Here is a 17,092-nt window from a genome sequence, read left to right as displayed (position 1 = left end):
ATTATGTAAAATCGGGTCTAAGATACAACATATAGCTTAAAATAAATGTATATATATATCATTGTCAAGAAATAATACAATAGTTTGACAACCCTGTTTATAAGCTTTTAAATTATATCAAACTCAACCTTATATATTTTCCAGTGATGAAGACATGGATGTCTCATGGTATGGTGGGGTATGTAAAATGGGTCATCTTCGAGCACCACTATCTCCTAAATGTTTTGGCATTCAAGTCCAAAAAGCTACTTTCTGACCACTTCTACCATGGACAAATATGTATAAACAATTTTGTTAAAATCAAAAGGGATGCAGTCAAAAGGTGATTGAAATCAAATGGAACGACCCATCTTTGTTATCAATTAGGCTAGGCTAAATCCATCATATAGGGCTCCCTACTCTGTATACTTCAACTCGAGCTCTTCACACACTGTCTACAATAGGATTAAACTTTTTAAATAGAAAGTCAGTCAAGAAAAAATACCTGAGGGGCTAAACAAATTGGTTAAGCTAACGCCACATGCCACGAAGCATAAAAAGCAAAATAAACAACTCTGATGTGCAGTCAGCTAATGTTTCGTCATGACCTCACACACAAGCACCTGCTGTGCTTTGTCCTGTGGCATGGCCACGTCGCCAGCCACATAGCGTCTCTAGCCAGCACTCTGTGCCTTCAGCTGTGGGAGAGCATCACCACAGCGCTAACTGCGAAATTAATCTGCCTTTTGCCTCACACGTCTCCAGTAGCACACTTAGCGCTAACCCCTAACACTGGGGGTGATGTGGCAAAAATCACACACAACACACCACACAATAAGGGACCAGAGGCCTCGGGAGGTCAAGCCAGATGTGGCTAATAAACTACTGAAAAGTTTTGAAGAGCTGTCTGGCTAAACGCTGTTGGTCGAAAATCTGTGAGATGTGGCTGATTTCATTAAAGTTGAAAAACAAACCTTGCCCTGCACATAATGTAGCCTATAGCCATGTAACTACCCCTAGCTCAACCGATGTGTCCAAACATAACCTTTTCCCACTAACTAAAGATACAGCAGGATTTGACCTTGACTGGCAATCAGTCCAGATATCCAACAAACACTAGTGGGTCATTACAAGACAAACAGAAGGCATTATGCCAGTGTCATGTTCATTAGCGCACACTGTATCAAAACATTCTGTAGAAGAGAACAAAAACAAGCATTGGTAATTGGAGAAAAATCAGATAGTACCCACCCGTTTCACTCCACCTGTTTCACTCCTTTTCATGCCTACTGAACACGACCCAAGCGTTTGCCAACAATCATGTCCCTCGCTTACCCCCCCCCAACCATAATACATTCTTCCAACCATACATTTACACAGTATTATCTGTTTAACTTACTCCTTTGCCCTAATTCTTTTAAAACATAGTAAGTACACTCCTGTTTCTTTGCCACATTGCATGAAAATCGAAAGTGCATATGGAACATTCTCTTTCCTTTCATTTTAATGTGTTTGTAGAGTGTGTTTGTATTCATTACAGTTGAATGACTGTTGAGTGAACGCCGTCTGTCTATCTGGGGAGAAGACCGCCTTACCCTATTGTAGTTTCCAGACTTTATTCCCACTGGAATCTTGCTCTGTAAACAAACACACACAAAGAAAACTGATGGGACATCACTGTCAACAATGCAGAAAGCAGGTCACAGAGGCTAAGCTATAATTAACAGAAAACACAGATTAGAATACGAAGACTAGGGAAACACTATATTAACAATTGTAAATTAACCCACTAGGGTTAATTTGCCCCTAGCCCTGGTCTCTTCTTGGTGGCCTAGATTTAAAATAATTAGAATGATTAGCAATATTCCAAGATGGCGTAGCAGTGCAGACGTTGTTTGTCGTTCTCCCGTGTAAATTTTGTATTTTTCGTCTTTTTTGTATACATTTTAAATCTCTTTTTCCTTTTTTAAAATTAAATATACCTTCCGGCAACCCGCCTCACCCAATGTGATACGGATCTGCTATTTTTAGACCATATAGCTAAAACCTCCACCAGAAGCTAGCCATCAGCAGCTAATTAGCTACTAGCTATTTAGTCATTGTTAGCCACTGCTAGCGGCCTTTACCTTTAGCACAGACACCAGACGCTTTTAGCCTGGATAATACTTGCCAGCCTGCATAGCGCGTTATCAACCGTGAGCATATCAGATTGTTTTTCTCCACTAAAAACACAGGATTCCTGCTGTAAGCCCTGGACCATTACTCCTGATCGTCGCAGCTAGCTAGCTGCCACCACCGAGTGGCCCAACCCCGAAGCTAGCCTTGAGCCAGGTCCATCTCCAGGCCTGCTCAGTGGACCCTATGATCACTCGGCTACACAGCTGATGTCTCCCGGACTCTTCACTAACACGACTAGAATCCACTACACCACCGGATTCTTGCCGTAAGCTCTGGACCTTTGCATCAGATCATCGCTGCTAGCTATCTGCTACCGAGTGTCTATAGTGGCTAACGCCCTTGTCCTGAAGCTAGCACCAGCTAGCCAGGCGCATCTCCCAGCTAGCAAACGAAATTACTCCAGCTACAATACCTCTTTTGCCAAATGGCCTGGACCCTTTGTCGACATGCCGTTCCATCATGACTGGTCTGCCGACGTAATTCCATCCGTTGTGCCCTCAACCGGCCTTTGCCGGACGTCGGAGCAGACGCTTCTACTAGCCCCGACCTGCTAACTTTTTTTTGAACGCCATGTCTCCCGCTTGCTAGTGTAGTAACGACTACCTAGCGGCTTCCCTGTTTCATCTATTGCTGTTCACTGGACCCTATGATCACTTGGCTACATAGCTGATGCCTGCTGGACTGTTCATTAATCACGGTACTCCATTTTGTTTATCTGTCGGCCCCAGCCTCGAACTCAGGCCCTGCGTGTAGTTAACTGACCCTCTCTGCCCATTCATCGCCATTTTACCTGTTGTTGTTGTCTTAGCTGATTAGCTGTTGTTTTGCGTTGTTGACTTAGCTAGCTCTTCCAATCAACACCTGTGATTGCTTTATGCCTTGTTTTATGTCTCTCTCTAATGTCAATATGCCTTGTATACTGTTGTTTAGGATAGTTATCATTGTTTTAGTTCACTGCGGAGCCCCTAGTCCCACTCAACATGCTTCAGATACCTCTTTTGTCCCAGCTCCCACACAAGCGGTGACCTCACCCAGCATAACTAGTGCGTCCAGAGATGCAACCTCTCTTATCGTCACTCAATGCCTAGGTTTACCTCCACTGTACCCGCACCCTACCCGTCTGTACATTATGCCCTGAATCTATCCTACCACGCCCAGAAATCTGCTCCTTTAATTCTCTGTCCCCAACGCACTAGACGACCAGTTTTGATAGCCTTTAGCCGTACCCTCATCCTCCTACTCCTCTGTTCCTCAGGTGATGTGGAGGTTAACCCAGGCCCTGCGTGTCACCAGGCGCTCTCATTTGTTGACTTCTGTAACCGTAAAAGCCTTGGTCTCATGCATGTTAACATCAGAAGCCTCCTCCCTAAGTTTGTTTTACTCACTGCTTTAGCACACTCCGCCAACCCTGATGTCCTTGCCGTGTCTGAATCCTGGCTTAGGAAGGCCACCAAAAATTCTGAGATTTCCATACCCAACTATAACACTTTCCGTCAAGATAGAACTGTCAAAGTGGGAGGAGTTGCAATCTACTGCAGAGATAGCCTGCAGAGTTCTGTCATACTTTCCAGGTCTATGCCCAAACAGTTCGAACAAATTATCAAGGAACCCACCAGGTACAACCCTAAACCCATAAACATGGGCACCCTCATAGATATTATCCTGACCAACTTGACCTCCAAAAACACCTCTGCTGTTTTCAAATCAGGATCTCAGCGATCACTGCCTCATTGCTTGCATCCGCTATGTGTCCCCGGTCAAATGACCACCCCTCATCACTGTCAAACGCTCCCTAAAACACTTCTGCGAGCAGGCCTTTCTAATCGACCTGGCCCGGGTATCCTGGAAAGATATTGACCTCATCCCGTCAGTAGAGGATGCCTGGTCTTTCTTTAAAGTAATTTCCTCACCATCTTAAATAATGCCCCTTTCAAAAAATGTAGAACTAAGAACAGATATAGCCCTTGGTTCACTCCAGACCTGACTGCCCTCGATCAGCACAAAAACACCCTGTGGCAGACTGAACTAGCATCGAATACTGTACTGTGCAGCCGTCTTCATCGACCTGCCAAGGCTTTCGACTCTGTCAATCACCGTATTCTTATCGGCAGACTCAACAGCCTTGGATTCTCAAATGACTGCCTCGCCTGGTTCACCAACTACTTCTCAGACAGAGTTCAGTGTGTCAAATCAGAAGGCCTGTTGTCCGGACCTCTGGCAGTCTCTATGGGAGTACCACAGGGTTCAATTCTTGGGCCAACTCTTTTCTCTGTATATATCATTGATGTCGCTCTTGCTGCGGGTGATTCCCTGATCCACCTCTATGCAGACGACACCATTCTGTATACATCTGGCCCTTCTTTGGACACTGTGTTAACAAACCTCCAAACGTGCTTCAATGCCATACAACACTCCTTCCGTGGCCTCCAACTGCTCTTAAAACGCTAGTAAAACTAAATGCATGCTTTTCAACCGATCGCTGCCCGCACCCACCCGTCTAGCATCACTACTCTGGATGGTTCTGACTTAGAATATGTGGACAACTACAAATACCTAGGTGTCTGGCTAGACTGTAAACTCTCCTTCCAGACTCATATTAAACATCTCCAATCCAAAACTAAATCTAGAATCAGCTTCCTATTTCGCAACAAAGCCTCCTTCACTCACGCTGCCAAACATACCCTCGTAAAACTGACTATCCTACCGATCCTCGACTTTGGCGATGTCATTTACAAAATAACCTCTAACACTCTACTAAGCAAACTAGATGTAGTCTATCACAGGGCCATCCGTTTTGTCACCAACGCCCCATATACTACCCACCACTGTGACCTGTATGCTCTCGTCGGCTGGCCCTCGCTACATATTCGGCGCCAGACCCACTGGCTCAAGGTCATCTATAAGTCCTTGCTAGGTAAAGCTCCTCCTTATCTCAGCTCACTGGTCACCATAACAACACCCACCCGCAGCATGCGCTCCAGCAGGTATATCTCATTTCCTTCCAGTTCTCTGCTGCCAATGACTGGAACGAATTGCAAAAACATTCAAATATACACTGCTCAAAAAAATAAAGGGAACACTAAAATAACACATCCTAGATCTGATTGAATGAAATATTCTTATGAAATACTTTTTTCTTTACATAGTTGAATGTGCTGACAACAAAATCACACATAAATTATCAATGGAAATCAAATTTATCAACCCATGGAGGTCTGGATTTGGAGTCACACTCAAAATTAAAGTGGAAAACCACACTACAGCTATCCAACTTTGATGTAATGTCCTTAAAACAAGTCAAAATGAGGCTCAGTAGTGTGTGTGGCCTCCACGTGCCTGTATGACCTCCCTACAACGCCTGGCATGCTCCTGATGAGGTGCGGATGGTCTCCTGAGGGATCTCCCTCCCAGACCTGGACTAAAGCATCCGCCAACTCCTGACAGTCTGTGGTGCAACGTGGCGTTGGTGGATGGAGCGAGACATGATGTCCCAGATGTGCTCAATTGGATTCAGGTCTGGGGAACGGGCGGGCCAGTCCATAGCATCAATGCCTTCCTCTTGCAGGAACTGCTGACACACTCCAGCCACATGAGATCTAGCATTGTCTTGCATTAGGAGAACCCAGGCCAACCGCACCAGCATATGGTCTCACAAGGGTCTGAGGATCTCATCTCGGTACCTAATGGCAGTCAGGCTACCTCTGGCGAGCACATGGAGGACTGTGCGGTCCCCCCAAAGAAATGCCACCCCACACCATGACTGACCCACCGCCAAACGTCATGCTGGAGATGTTGCAGGCAGCAGAACGTTCTCCACGGCGTCTCCAGACTCTGTCACGTCTGTCACATGTGCTCAGTGTGAACCTGCGTTCATCTGTGAAGAGCACAGGGCGCCAGTGGCGAATTTGCCAATCTTGTGTTCTCTGGCAAATGCCAAACGTCCTGCACGTGTTGGGCTGTAAGCACAACCCCCACCTGTGGACGTCGGCCCTCATACCACCCTCATGGAGTCTGTTTCTGACTGTTTGAGCAGACACATGCACATTGTGCGCTGCTGGAGTCATTTTGCAGGGCCTGCAGTGCTCCACCTGCTCCTCCTTGCACAAAGGCGGAGGTACGCGTCCTGCTGCTGGGTTGTTGCCCTCCTACGGCCTCCTCCACGTCTCCTGATGTACTGGCCTGTCTCCTGGTAGCGCCTCCATGCTCTGGACACTACGCTGACAGACACAGCAAACCTTCTTGCCACAGCTCGCATTGATGTGCCATCCTGGATGAGCTGCACTACCTGAGCCACTTGTGTGGGTTGTAGACTCTGTCTCATGCTACCACTAGAGTGAAAGCACCGCCAGCATTCAAAAGTGACCAAAACATCAGCCAGGAAGCATAGGAACTGAGAATTGGTCTGTGGTCACCACCTGCAGAGCCACTCCTTTATTGGGGGTGTCTTGCTAATTGCCTATAATTTCCACCTTTTGTCTATTCCATTTGCACAACAGCATGTGAACTTTATTGTCAATCAGTGTTGCTTCCTAAGTGGACAGTTTGATTTCACAGAAGTGTGATTGACTTGGAGTTACATTGTGTTGTTTAAGTGTTCCCTTTATTTTTTTGAGCAGTGTATATATATATATATTTTTTTTTTTTTAAATCGCTGAAGTTGGAGACTAATATCTCCCTAACTTTAAGCATCAGCTATCTGAGCAGCTTACCGATCGCTGCAGCTGTACACAGCCCATCTGTAAATAGACCATCCAATCTACCTACCTCATCCCCATATTGTTTTTATTTACTTTTTTGCACACCAGTATTTCTACTTGCACATCATCATCTGCAAATCTATCACTCCATTGTTAATTTGCTAAAATGTAATTACTTCGCTACTATGGCTTATTTATTGCCTTACCTCCTCACACCATTTGCACACACTGTATATAGACTTTTTCTATTGTGTTATTGACTGTATGTTTGTTTATTCCATGTGTAACTCTGTGTTGTTGTATGTGTCGCACTGCTTTATCTTGGCCAGGTCGCAGTTGTAAATGAGAACTTGTTCTCAACTGGCCTACCTGGTTAAATAAAGGTGAAATAAATGTTTTAAAAATATAGCAATAATAGCACCACCTTGTTGTAGCCCATGTGCAATTTTTACCACATTTCCAATACTTATTTAACCATTTCAGACCTACAGGAGGTGCCTGTGTGTAATTAATACTAGGAGTCGATGTGGAGACCAAAGTAGATAATTGTGGGTCGGTTGAACTGACCTCTGGGCAGGGCTCCACTTGGCAGTCCTTGATGGAGCAGTGGCTATCGTCGGCCCAGAAGGGACAGGGCCTATTCAGGTTGACCTGTGGAGAAGAAAAGGGAAGAGTCGAGATGGCATGGTATATGCTATGAAAGTGACTGCGTCACACAGAGATGTGATGTGTTGGAGACAGGCAAGACAGAACAGCTAGGCTAAATTCACTCAAATAATGATGTCAACAACCGATTCAGATTCTCTTTCCATTGACGCATTTCAGGGACGAGCTCCGCCGTAAACGCCACGGGGCATTGTTGTTGCTGGTGACGTCTTTCCTAGTCGTGCTCGTCATTGGATACGTCAACCTCATTCGAAGGCGACAGATTGAGGAGAATACCTGATAATCATAAAGGTGACACACTGATTTTGTGGGGTCAAAATGTTGCTCAGTCAATGGGATGGTGACTAGTAGAGCAGCAGCTTACTGATCAGTGGGGGACAGAAACTTAATCGGAATATCACACTAGGGGCCAGATGAGTATTCTGAAAATATTTATGATGTTCCTATGAGTCTATTCTTCCTTTTCAGAGTTCCTGATGGGATGTTCACAGTGGGAAAAGGGCAATACATTGCCTTTTAGAATGAGATGGCTTGGTGTGTATGAATGGCGTATGAACGCAACAGCTGGACTCACATTGAGAGACTTTTTTTTTTAACTGCCTTTGTGAAAAGATTAAGTGACTCAAATGGGACTAAATGTTTCTTATGGATTCTAGGTGTCGGGAGAGCGTTTGAGCAGTTATACAATAGTAACAGTGCTGTTATCATAGAGAATGATATCATATTAGCATCAGGTTCTACAAATGGGCAACTCGTAAGACTGTCTAGGGATGCAAAAGAGGATGATTGGGAAAGACGGAAGACTCAAGGTTTGTCAGCACTGGACTGGACCTACTGTATTTCCCTATAAGATTCAGTTACATCCACACGGCGATGTCCTCCTCGTGCACTCTTTCTAATAACTAGGTTCCAGTATGAGGAGCATCTAATTTTCACACTTAAATGTACCTGACAAGTATCACATACAATATTTATAACGTAAGGTCTGTGTGTTTCTGCTGTAACTAGGGCCCAAGCAAATTTTGCAACGGAAAATGTTTCGCAACGAAAACAAGCCTTTCTTATAGAAGGGTTGGCTGGCAACGTCACAAAAATGATGCGCAAGCAACAATGAGGCAGAAGGCCACGTGGGGTTATGATTCTGATAGCTAGCAACAATGACAAGAAGCTGCCATGTGGGGAATCGTAGGTGGCTCGTTTTAGCTTGTTGTGATGTTGTTTTGACTCATGTCATGCCTACGCTAATATGGCTAAATTATCCAGCTAGATAACCAACAACTGTACCGATTCATTTGAGAGACCACAAGTGCTCATTTATAAACGTTTTCAACATGTCAACAATCTAAGTTAACCCGGTCTGTTTTGCGCCATAGTGGCGCACGCGTCGGTTTAGTTGCTAAACAACCAACCCTATTGGACAAGTTCAGGTTAGTCCCGTCTTATTTCGGCCCGTTTGCATCCGTTTGGTTCCTGGTGAATACACCCATGGACATTATAACGTAAATAGGAGTAGCACAATTAACTTTTTATTCAAGAATGTTGTCTAATCGCTGTCAATTTACAGTCAACCGTGAAGTAGACCTATTCCAACTAGAACAGTAGTCCCGGGTGGAGACATCCAATGCAGTGAATACACAACAGAGCAGCGTCCACAAACTCTATGGGGTAGGCTGGAAAACATTTGCTTGGCCTATTTGTTTTAGATTAGCAAGGAACTGAATTGGGGAGGCTCCCTTTATAAGCACTAAGTACTACGGGTTAAGGGCCATTGAAGCTCAAACAAAGATATAGTTTAAAAAAAATACAAACCCATTTGAAAATACAGGTAGTCAATTAAATAATCCTACTACTGTGGATTTACGCTATTGAGGGATTACCTTTAGGACACATTTTTTAAGCTATAGTGCTAAGACAAACGCAAAACCTTACGGTCTGATGATTTTAAGGACATTTCTACTGCTCCTCGTCCTCCCCTGTTGGGGCCTACTATTTAGTACTTACCCTGTAGTACCTGAAGTAGTCTCTCTCGGTCAGCTTCTGAATGAGGGGGTAGATCTTGAAGTTGTTGAAGACATCAATGCTCTCGATGTCACAGAAGCAGTCATCCAAGACGCCTGTCAACTGAGGGAAACAACCCGGAAAACGCCTTAAGAATTATGGTTGTACACCAGTGTTAATTTTGTCAACAAAATTAGTGACTAAAATATTTGTCAAAAACTTGGTTTTTCAGTGGCAATTGACTACACTATAACTGACTAAATAGACCCAGGAAAAACAATAACTAAACAACAAAATATTGTTCATTTCAGTTGACTAAAACGAGACAAGACTAAATTATCTCTGTGGCTAAAATCAGACTACTAAGTGGACTGGACACGATTTTTTGGAGAGATTGAGAGAATTTCAGTGATAAACACAATTAATATTAACAGTACAGATGCACAGCACGGCTCTGTTCAACAGTGGGAAGGACCCACCACACCAAGCCTACATCAGCTGGTGAGCTGTGGGGGGAAAAAGCGATGAGTGTGGGCAGGTTAGGCAGACGGGCTCCGCTCAATCGCCACCGCCGATTATACACATCGCGCAGGTGACTATTTTGCTTCCCTGTAGCTAACCAGTCACCACCAGATACCCTTTGCCTCATTAAGAAACACAAGCTGCTTTACAAAATGAAAAACAATAGCAGCATTCAGTTTAACAGTAAAACAAGTCTAGCTTGTTTCTAGCCATTACCATTCAAAAGATATGATCCATAACAGCCGCGCTACGTTCTATCGTGCATTGGCGGGCCATATTTTACATTCATAAAGCATATCACGGGCCATTTTAAAACTAGGCTACTTGCAGACCGGACCGTTAACCATGTGTTTAGGCTACACCTTGTTGGGATAACACTCTGCTCGGAAGCAACGCTGACTTGTCAAAGTGGCTATCGGAAGGTCTAATTAGGCCCTACACCCTCCATAATATTCCCTCCCTCAGCTTTGGAACACTGGTGCAAATGGAGGACCGGGGGCAAGGGGAAGATATGGAATACAGCCAAAGAAAGAGAGGGGGGAGACAGAGAGAGAGACAGAAATGAGTGCAAAAGCTGGCCTGCAAATCTTAACTTCCTCTTACACATATTTAGCCTGATATAAAACTGCCACATACTCTTTCAAATCAGACACGAGAGCTGGAAGCCAGATAAAAGACCACTTCCTGACGCTCGAACAACACAAAACACTTAAGCAACATGACAACGTTCGTCCCAGCTGCCGGTTGAGGTTGTTGACCAAAATTTGGTTACCAAAACGTTTGCCATTTTCCCTCCACCTTCCCCTTTTCATACATCTGATACCTGCGGACAAACGGCTTTATTCTCCCATGCATAATGAAATAGACAGCTGCTTTGTGAAAGAAAGACTGCGTTGCTCTGGTCCAGTAGACACCCAAGCCTTTCCACTCTCTCTCATCATGAAGTATTCAGGTTTAGACCCAATCAATGCAAATGGTGTCATAGAAAATATTTTTGTATATAAACTCGTTTCATGAGTATATTGTAATTACAGCCATATGAAAAGGTATGTGTGTCACTGTCAACCGACAAAGCAGAGACATACGGTATTTTATAAGAACAAGTTGCACAAGACTGCATGTTGCAAGAATTCTATGAAATTAAGTTCTTAGCACTGTGTAGACCATTCAGTCACTTTCACATCAGTGGTTGTGTGTCATGATGTGGAGAAAACTGAGTAGCCTATCTAACCAGCTGTTACTGACAATTAGTTTCACAAACTGGCTACACGCGGCAAAAAGACATTTCTCTTTCAGTTCATTCTGTGTCATTGTGACAATATTCCGGAAATGTAGCCAACACAAGCATCATATAGCACACAGATGGAAACAACCATATATATATCTGACCTCTGAGTGTAGCTGTCCAGAGAATGTGATGGGAAGCAGGAAAGCCGTCCATAAGTAACAAAGTCCTCTGAGCATGCCGGTGAATTCAAAACCTTTGTGGTTTCCCTTGTTGTTTATTAAAAATATAGTTTAATTTGCCTATTTCTCTGAGGAGCTGGTATCTTTAACAGCAGTTTTAAATTACAAAACTAAGACCAGCCTTATGAGAATATCTCTGTCTTTTATGTCCCTAAAGGGACTGCTGAAGCCTACTTCAACAGACAGGTGAGAGTTTGCCAGAGTTGATGGCATGACTCTGACCTAACCTGAGGATGAGCTGTCATTTCAGACCACTTATTTTTCCATAATTTTGCATAATTCTCCTTCCCAGGCCTCGCCTCCAAACAAGATATGTCAGCAGCTGTCAAACTTAGTCCCGCCTCTATACTTGACATTTGTAGTCTTCACTTCGGTTCAAGGACATTTAAAGCAAGTATTACTCACGGAAGAGAAGACTACATCTCCCACAAACGAATTGGAAGGAAACTTTAATATGGCCAATCAGACGACACCACGTCTCGGTCTTCTCATATTACTAATGCGAGTGCAATTTGTTAGAATGAAATAATAAAGGCACGTGCCACAGTATAAAAAAATACAGACACTTATTGATTCAGATTGCAGTATGTGAGTCAGGTCAGTAGCTAACTTCATTCAAAAGTTGGCATGAATGACAAACATCAAGAAAACATACACATCAATATAACATTGCACGACATAGGCCTACAAACACATTTGTGAGACTGGAAGTTGCAGATTTGGTGAATTAAGATCAGATATTCGCATGATAAGGGCAAGATCGATTATGACAGTCGTTTTGAGATGCGCACAAGTGTCAAATTACAATGTACAGCAATAACAATAAACACTCAGTGTTGAATTCAGGAAATAGCTGGCTACGAGTATCTTTTATCCAACCATTTTAATAATTATTTTGACAAGTCAGTGTGTATCGATGTGCAAGGCAACCACATGATTAATTTATACATGTTATGCCTTGCTGTCCATAAAGTTGGATAAGGCAACGGAAGAGCGCAAGCAAGCTATGTGGGTATGATGACATCAAATTAACATGACAGTAGAAAACGCTAGAATAATGTTCCTCCAACGCAGTCATTTAGCCTTCCTAAACGGACATTGATATTGCAATATATTGTAAATTGTAAGTACTTACGTGACAAAAACAGCTCTGGTCTTGACTGTCAGGAGCATCTTCTTTGGAGGAATATTGGTTGTTGTACGTTTCGGTTTTGACTCTGTTGTGAAACCAAACCAGAACAAAGTCCCCAAATAAAAACCACAACAAAACCAGAAGTCCTGCGGATTGTATCGCGTTTTTTATCATCACTGATGCAAATGCAACGCGCCACGAAAGACAAAAACAAAGAAAAGTTTTTGAAATGTAGATGTCTAGTTGGCAGGCTAGATAATGATGTGCTACTAGCTAGCTAGTGGTGCGCACTAGCAACAACAGCGGAGAAAAGCTGTCGTAATGAAACTGCTGGATAAATGAAAGACTACAACCAAAGCTGACATCTGTACGACTGTATCCTCAGAAGTAACTTGTGAAAATGTCTTTAGTATCATCAGTAGTCGTTATAAATAACATTCACAAAGCCGAAAATAACAAGTTTTGCCATTTAAAAAAACAGTTGTCGAGCCAAGACGATTGAAAAAAAATCGGCTACGGAAAGCAAAGAGGTACAGTGAAAATGTTTTTACTGCGTCTTTTACATCCTGTGAATGGGAAAAGCATTCATGTGACTTGTTATAATAGCCTAATGAAAATGCACTGTAATTTGTGGCAGTGTCATTTCTGCAGCCCTAGCTGATGTATTGTCTGCATAGGCTTTTATTTTTACATCATTTTAAAATATTTTTTTCTCTAGTTAGGTTTTCCTTAGGACCTAAGCTTTAAAACATTGTCAGTGATAATTTGCACTGAGTTGGAGGAGATTGGCCAAAGAGACAATCTCAAGATCTCTGCATCAGACCCTCTTGGGGAAAAACTGATTGGCTGCAAGTCTGTTTGGTGAAAGGAGGAAGATGCTGATCCCTCCTCAGAGAGTGGAGACTCTTCCTGGTCCTTTGCCATTTTTCCGAGGTGTGAGTAAGGAGGTCATCACTCTGAAGGAAGAAGGAGTTCCTGTAGAGCGACCTACAGCACTATGGGGAGGAAGGACTCCAGCAGAAGCCAGTCCAGGTCAGCCTCCCCCTGTCTAACCAGCTCGTCACAGAGGACACTCTGCTTGTGGCTGAAGTGGAGGACCACGGTGATGCAGATGAAAAGGAGATTGACCTAAAGCTCTCGGGCTGTGAGGCTTTCTCCACTGCAAAGCCAAAGTTCTCTGCCTGGAAGATGTTCCACAACTACCTGAGGAAGAAGATGAGATCTTCCTCAGAGCAGACCCCCAAGATGGAGAACCTAGAACAGGACTGGCTGCTGGATGCCTTACTGGCAGTTGTTTAAACTGTTCTGCAAGAGCAAATAAAATACCATTCTATTTTGCCTTGCACATATTAATAATAAAAATAAAGAAATTGGAATTACCTCATGTTTCTTTGACATTAGTTAAGATAAGACATACAGTGGGGAGAACAAGTATTTGATACACTGCTGATTTTGCAGATTTTCCTACTTACAAAGCATGTAGAGGTCTGTAATTTTTATCATAGGTACACTTCAACTGTGAGAGACGGAATCTAAAACAAAAATCCAGAAAATCACATTGTATGATTTTTAAGTAATTAATTAGCAATTATTGCATGACATAAGTATTTGATACATCAGAAAAGCAGAACTTAATATTTGGTACAGAATCCTTTGTGCAATTACAGAGATCATACGTTTCCTGTAGTTCTTGACCAGGTTTGCACACACTGCAGCAGGGATTTTGCCCACTCCTCCATACAGACCTTCTCCAGATCCTTCAGGTTTCGGGGCTGTCGCTGGGCAATACGGACTTTCGGCTCCCTCCAAAGATTTTCTATTGGGTTCAGGTCTGGAGACTGGCTAGGCCACTCCAGGACCTTGAGATACTTCTTACGGAGCCACTCCTTAGTTGCCCTGGCTGTGTGTTTCGGGTCGTTGTCATGCTGGAAGACTCAGCCACGACCCATCATCAATGCTCTTACTGAGGAAAGAGGTTGTTGGCTAAGATCTCGCAATACATGGCCCCATCCATCCTCCCCTCAATACGGTGCAGTCGTCCTGTCCCTTTGCAGAAAAGCATCCCCAAAGAATGATGTTTCCACCTCCATACTTCACGGTTGGGATTGTGTTCTTGGGGTTGTACTCATCCTTCTTCTTCCTCCAAACACGGCGAGTGGAGTTTAGACCAAAAAGCTCTATTTTTGAATCATCAGACCACATGACCTTCTCCCATTCCTCCTCTGGATCATCCAGATGGTCATTGGCAAACTTCAGACGGGCCTGGACATGCGCCTGCTTGAGCAGGGGACCTTGTGTGCGCTGCAGGATTTTAATCCATGACGGCGTAGTGTGTTACAATGGTTTTCTTTGAGACTGTGGTCCCAGCTCTCTTCAGGTCATTGACCAGGTCCTGCCGTGTAGTTCTGGGCTGATCCCTCACCTTCCTCATGATCATTGATGCCCACGAGGTGAGATCTTGCATGGAGCCCCAGACCGAGGGTGATTGACCATCATCTTGAACTTCTTCTATTTTCTTCTATTTTCTAATAATTGCGCCAACAGTTGTTGCCTTCTCACCAAGCTGCTTGCCTATTGTCCTGTAGCCCATCCCAGCCTTGTGCAGGTCTACAATTTTATCCTTGATGTCCTTACACAGCTCTCTGGTCTTGGCCATTGTGGAGAGGTTGGAGTCTGTGATTGAGTGTGTGGACAGGTGTCTTTATACAGGTAAGAGTTCAAACAGGTGCAGTTAAACAGGTAATGATGGGAGAACAGGAGGCTTCTTAAAGAAAAACTAACAGGTCTGTGAGAGCCGAATTCTTACTGTTGGTAGGTGATCAAATACTTATGTCATGCAATAAAATGCAAATGAATTACTTAAAAATCATACAATGTGATTTTCTGGATTTTTGTTTTAGATTCCGTCTCTCACAGTTGAAGTGTACCTATGATAAAAATTACAGACCTCTACATGCTTTGTAAGTAGGAAAACCTGCAGAATCGGCAGTGTATCAAATACTTGTTCTCCCCACTGTAGATACAGTAGTTAAGTTATAGAGTTCAGCAGGTATTTATCACACACAAACCATAAAAAGGAAAAACCAACACAAAAAAACATATAAAAGAAAAACCAAGGAGAAAAATATAAATATAAAATTCCATAGTCATTTACTAACTAGCTTCAGATACCCATAGACTTCCAGTCATTGCGCTAACAATAGTTAGTTAGCATTGACTCAGGAAACAGACCTCTAACTTCCTTCGTACTGGAAACAGAGACATACAAATGGTATTCACGAGTTCATCTGACTCTTGGAAACGAGATACAGGGCATCATTGCCAAAATTCTGAAGTTTCCCTTTAATTAAGGGGAGATTTTAGACTCTCGAAACACAGGTTCGAAACTCCGTTGATCACATTGTTGCTTCTACCCTAAGCCTCGGACTCCAGGCTTCTCCCCCAAGTGTCCTCGCACACCAAGCCCAAAACACATACAGATCATGCTTGCCCAATGCCATGTGAGACCACTGGAGTGATCACTGCTGCCACCAGTGTAGCGGGATAAAGTGAGACTGCCCCAGGGACTCGGACAGTGGCTCCTACGATGCAGAGGCACGCACCTAATGGACTGTGCCACAGAAGCTCTGGGCAGAGGCAGTGTTGTGTTCGAGACCGATTCAAGACCAAGACCGGAGCAAATCAAGTCCGAGTTAAGACCAGAAAAATGTAAGTCCAATTCAAGACCATGATTGTCATTTTGTCAAATCACCACCATAATAAGAGATCTAAATGTCCAGTATTTCTGTGTTCATATTTCAGAACAACATTTGGATTCTTTATACATTCAGAAGTTAAAAAATGCATGCTGAGGGAATAGAGCCACTCTAGAAATTATTACGAACTCAAACACAGAGGGGAACAATGGGCCTTCTATGCCTTCAGAGAAGGGCTAAGGATTTATAAAATAATGATTATAATAATGATAATTATATTATTATTATTTTCAATGATGCTCTGATTTAATCTCTTCCGTTTTTGTAGGAAAGGAAAGAGTTAACACTGACGCGAGAGAGAGAGACTTCCTGACAAAATGTGAAAAATATAAAACAATTAGAGAGTGTCATTTCCCCAAATTTGAAACCCTTATTCAATGTTTCAAAGACCTCTCTGATGAGAGTAGGCTACCCGTCCTGTTGGGGGAGGACGCAGAGAGCTGTGGGTTGGCAGCGCACTACATTGCTGCCTACCATAAGTTGAGGGACAGTGTCTGACAGACCAATCAACCTGCCTGCACATGTCTTCTACTGTATGCTTATTGTTATTGTTCAATGTATCGTTATTTTGACCTTTGGTTACTGTTGTTACTGTTGTCCCGTTGACAATTTTGATTCTAATTTTTTCTTTCATATTGTAAATATCCAAAATAAGCTTTGGTAATATGTACATTGTTACGTCATGCCAATAAAGCAAA

General features: G+C 43.3%; 1 protein-coding gene across 2 annotated transcripts in view; it reads right to left on the bottom strand.

The window, feature by feature from the left end:
* Positions 1–13,169, bottom strand: part of LOC111982379 (ERO1-like protein beta) — a 30,969-nt gene extending 17,800 nt beyond the window's left edge. The window contains exons 1-4 of one of the 2 annotated variants that reach the window (XM_024013938.3): positions 12,643–13,169; positions 9,522–9,641; positions 7,422–7,505; positions 1,575–1,616 (exon numbers count right to left, since the gene is read on the bottom strand). In XM_024013938.3, the coding sequence (XP_023869706.1) occupies positions 1,575–1,616; positions 7,422–7,505; positions 9,522–9,641; positions 12,643–12,813 (417 nt within the window). In that variant the 5' untranslated portion in view covers positions 12,814–13,169. Of the gene's footprint in view, positions 1–1,574; positions 1,617–7,421; positions 7,506–9,521; positions 9,642–11,429; positions 11,733–12,642 lie in introns of those variants that run through there. The other variant, XM_024013939.3, reaches the window with a different exon arrangement.
* Positions 13,170–17,092: the final 3,923 nt, after the last annotated feature.

This window comes from Salvelinus sp. IW2-2015, linkage group LG21 (assembly GCF_002910315.2).
Source record: "Salvelinus sp. IW2-2015 linkage group LG21, ASM291031v2, whole genome shotgun sequence".
Classification (NCBI taxonomy): Eukaryota; Metazoa; Chordata; class Actinopteri; order Salmoniformes; family Salmonidae; genus Salvelinus; species Salvelinus sp. IW2-2015.
Note: the sequence above shows the minus strand (reverse complement) of the source record. Positions and strands in the feature narration are given on the sequence as shown.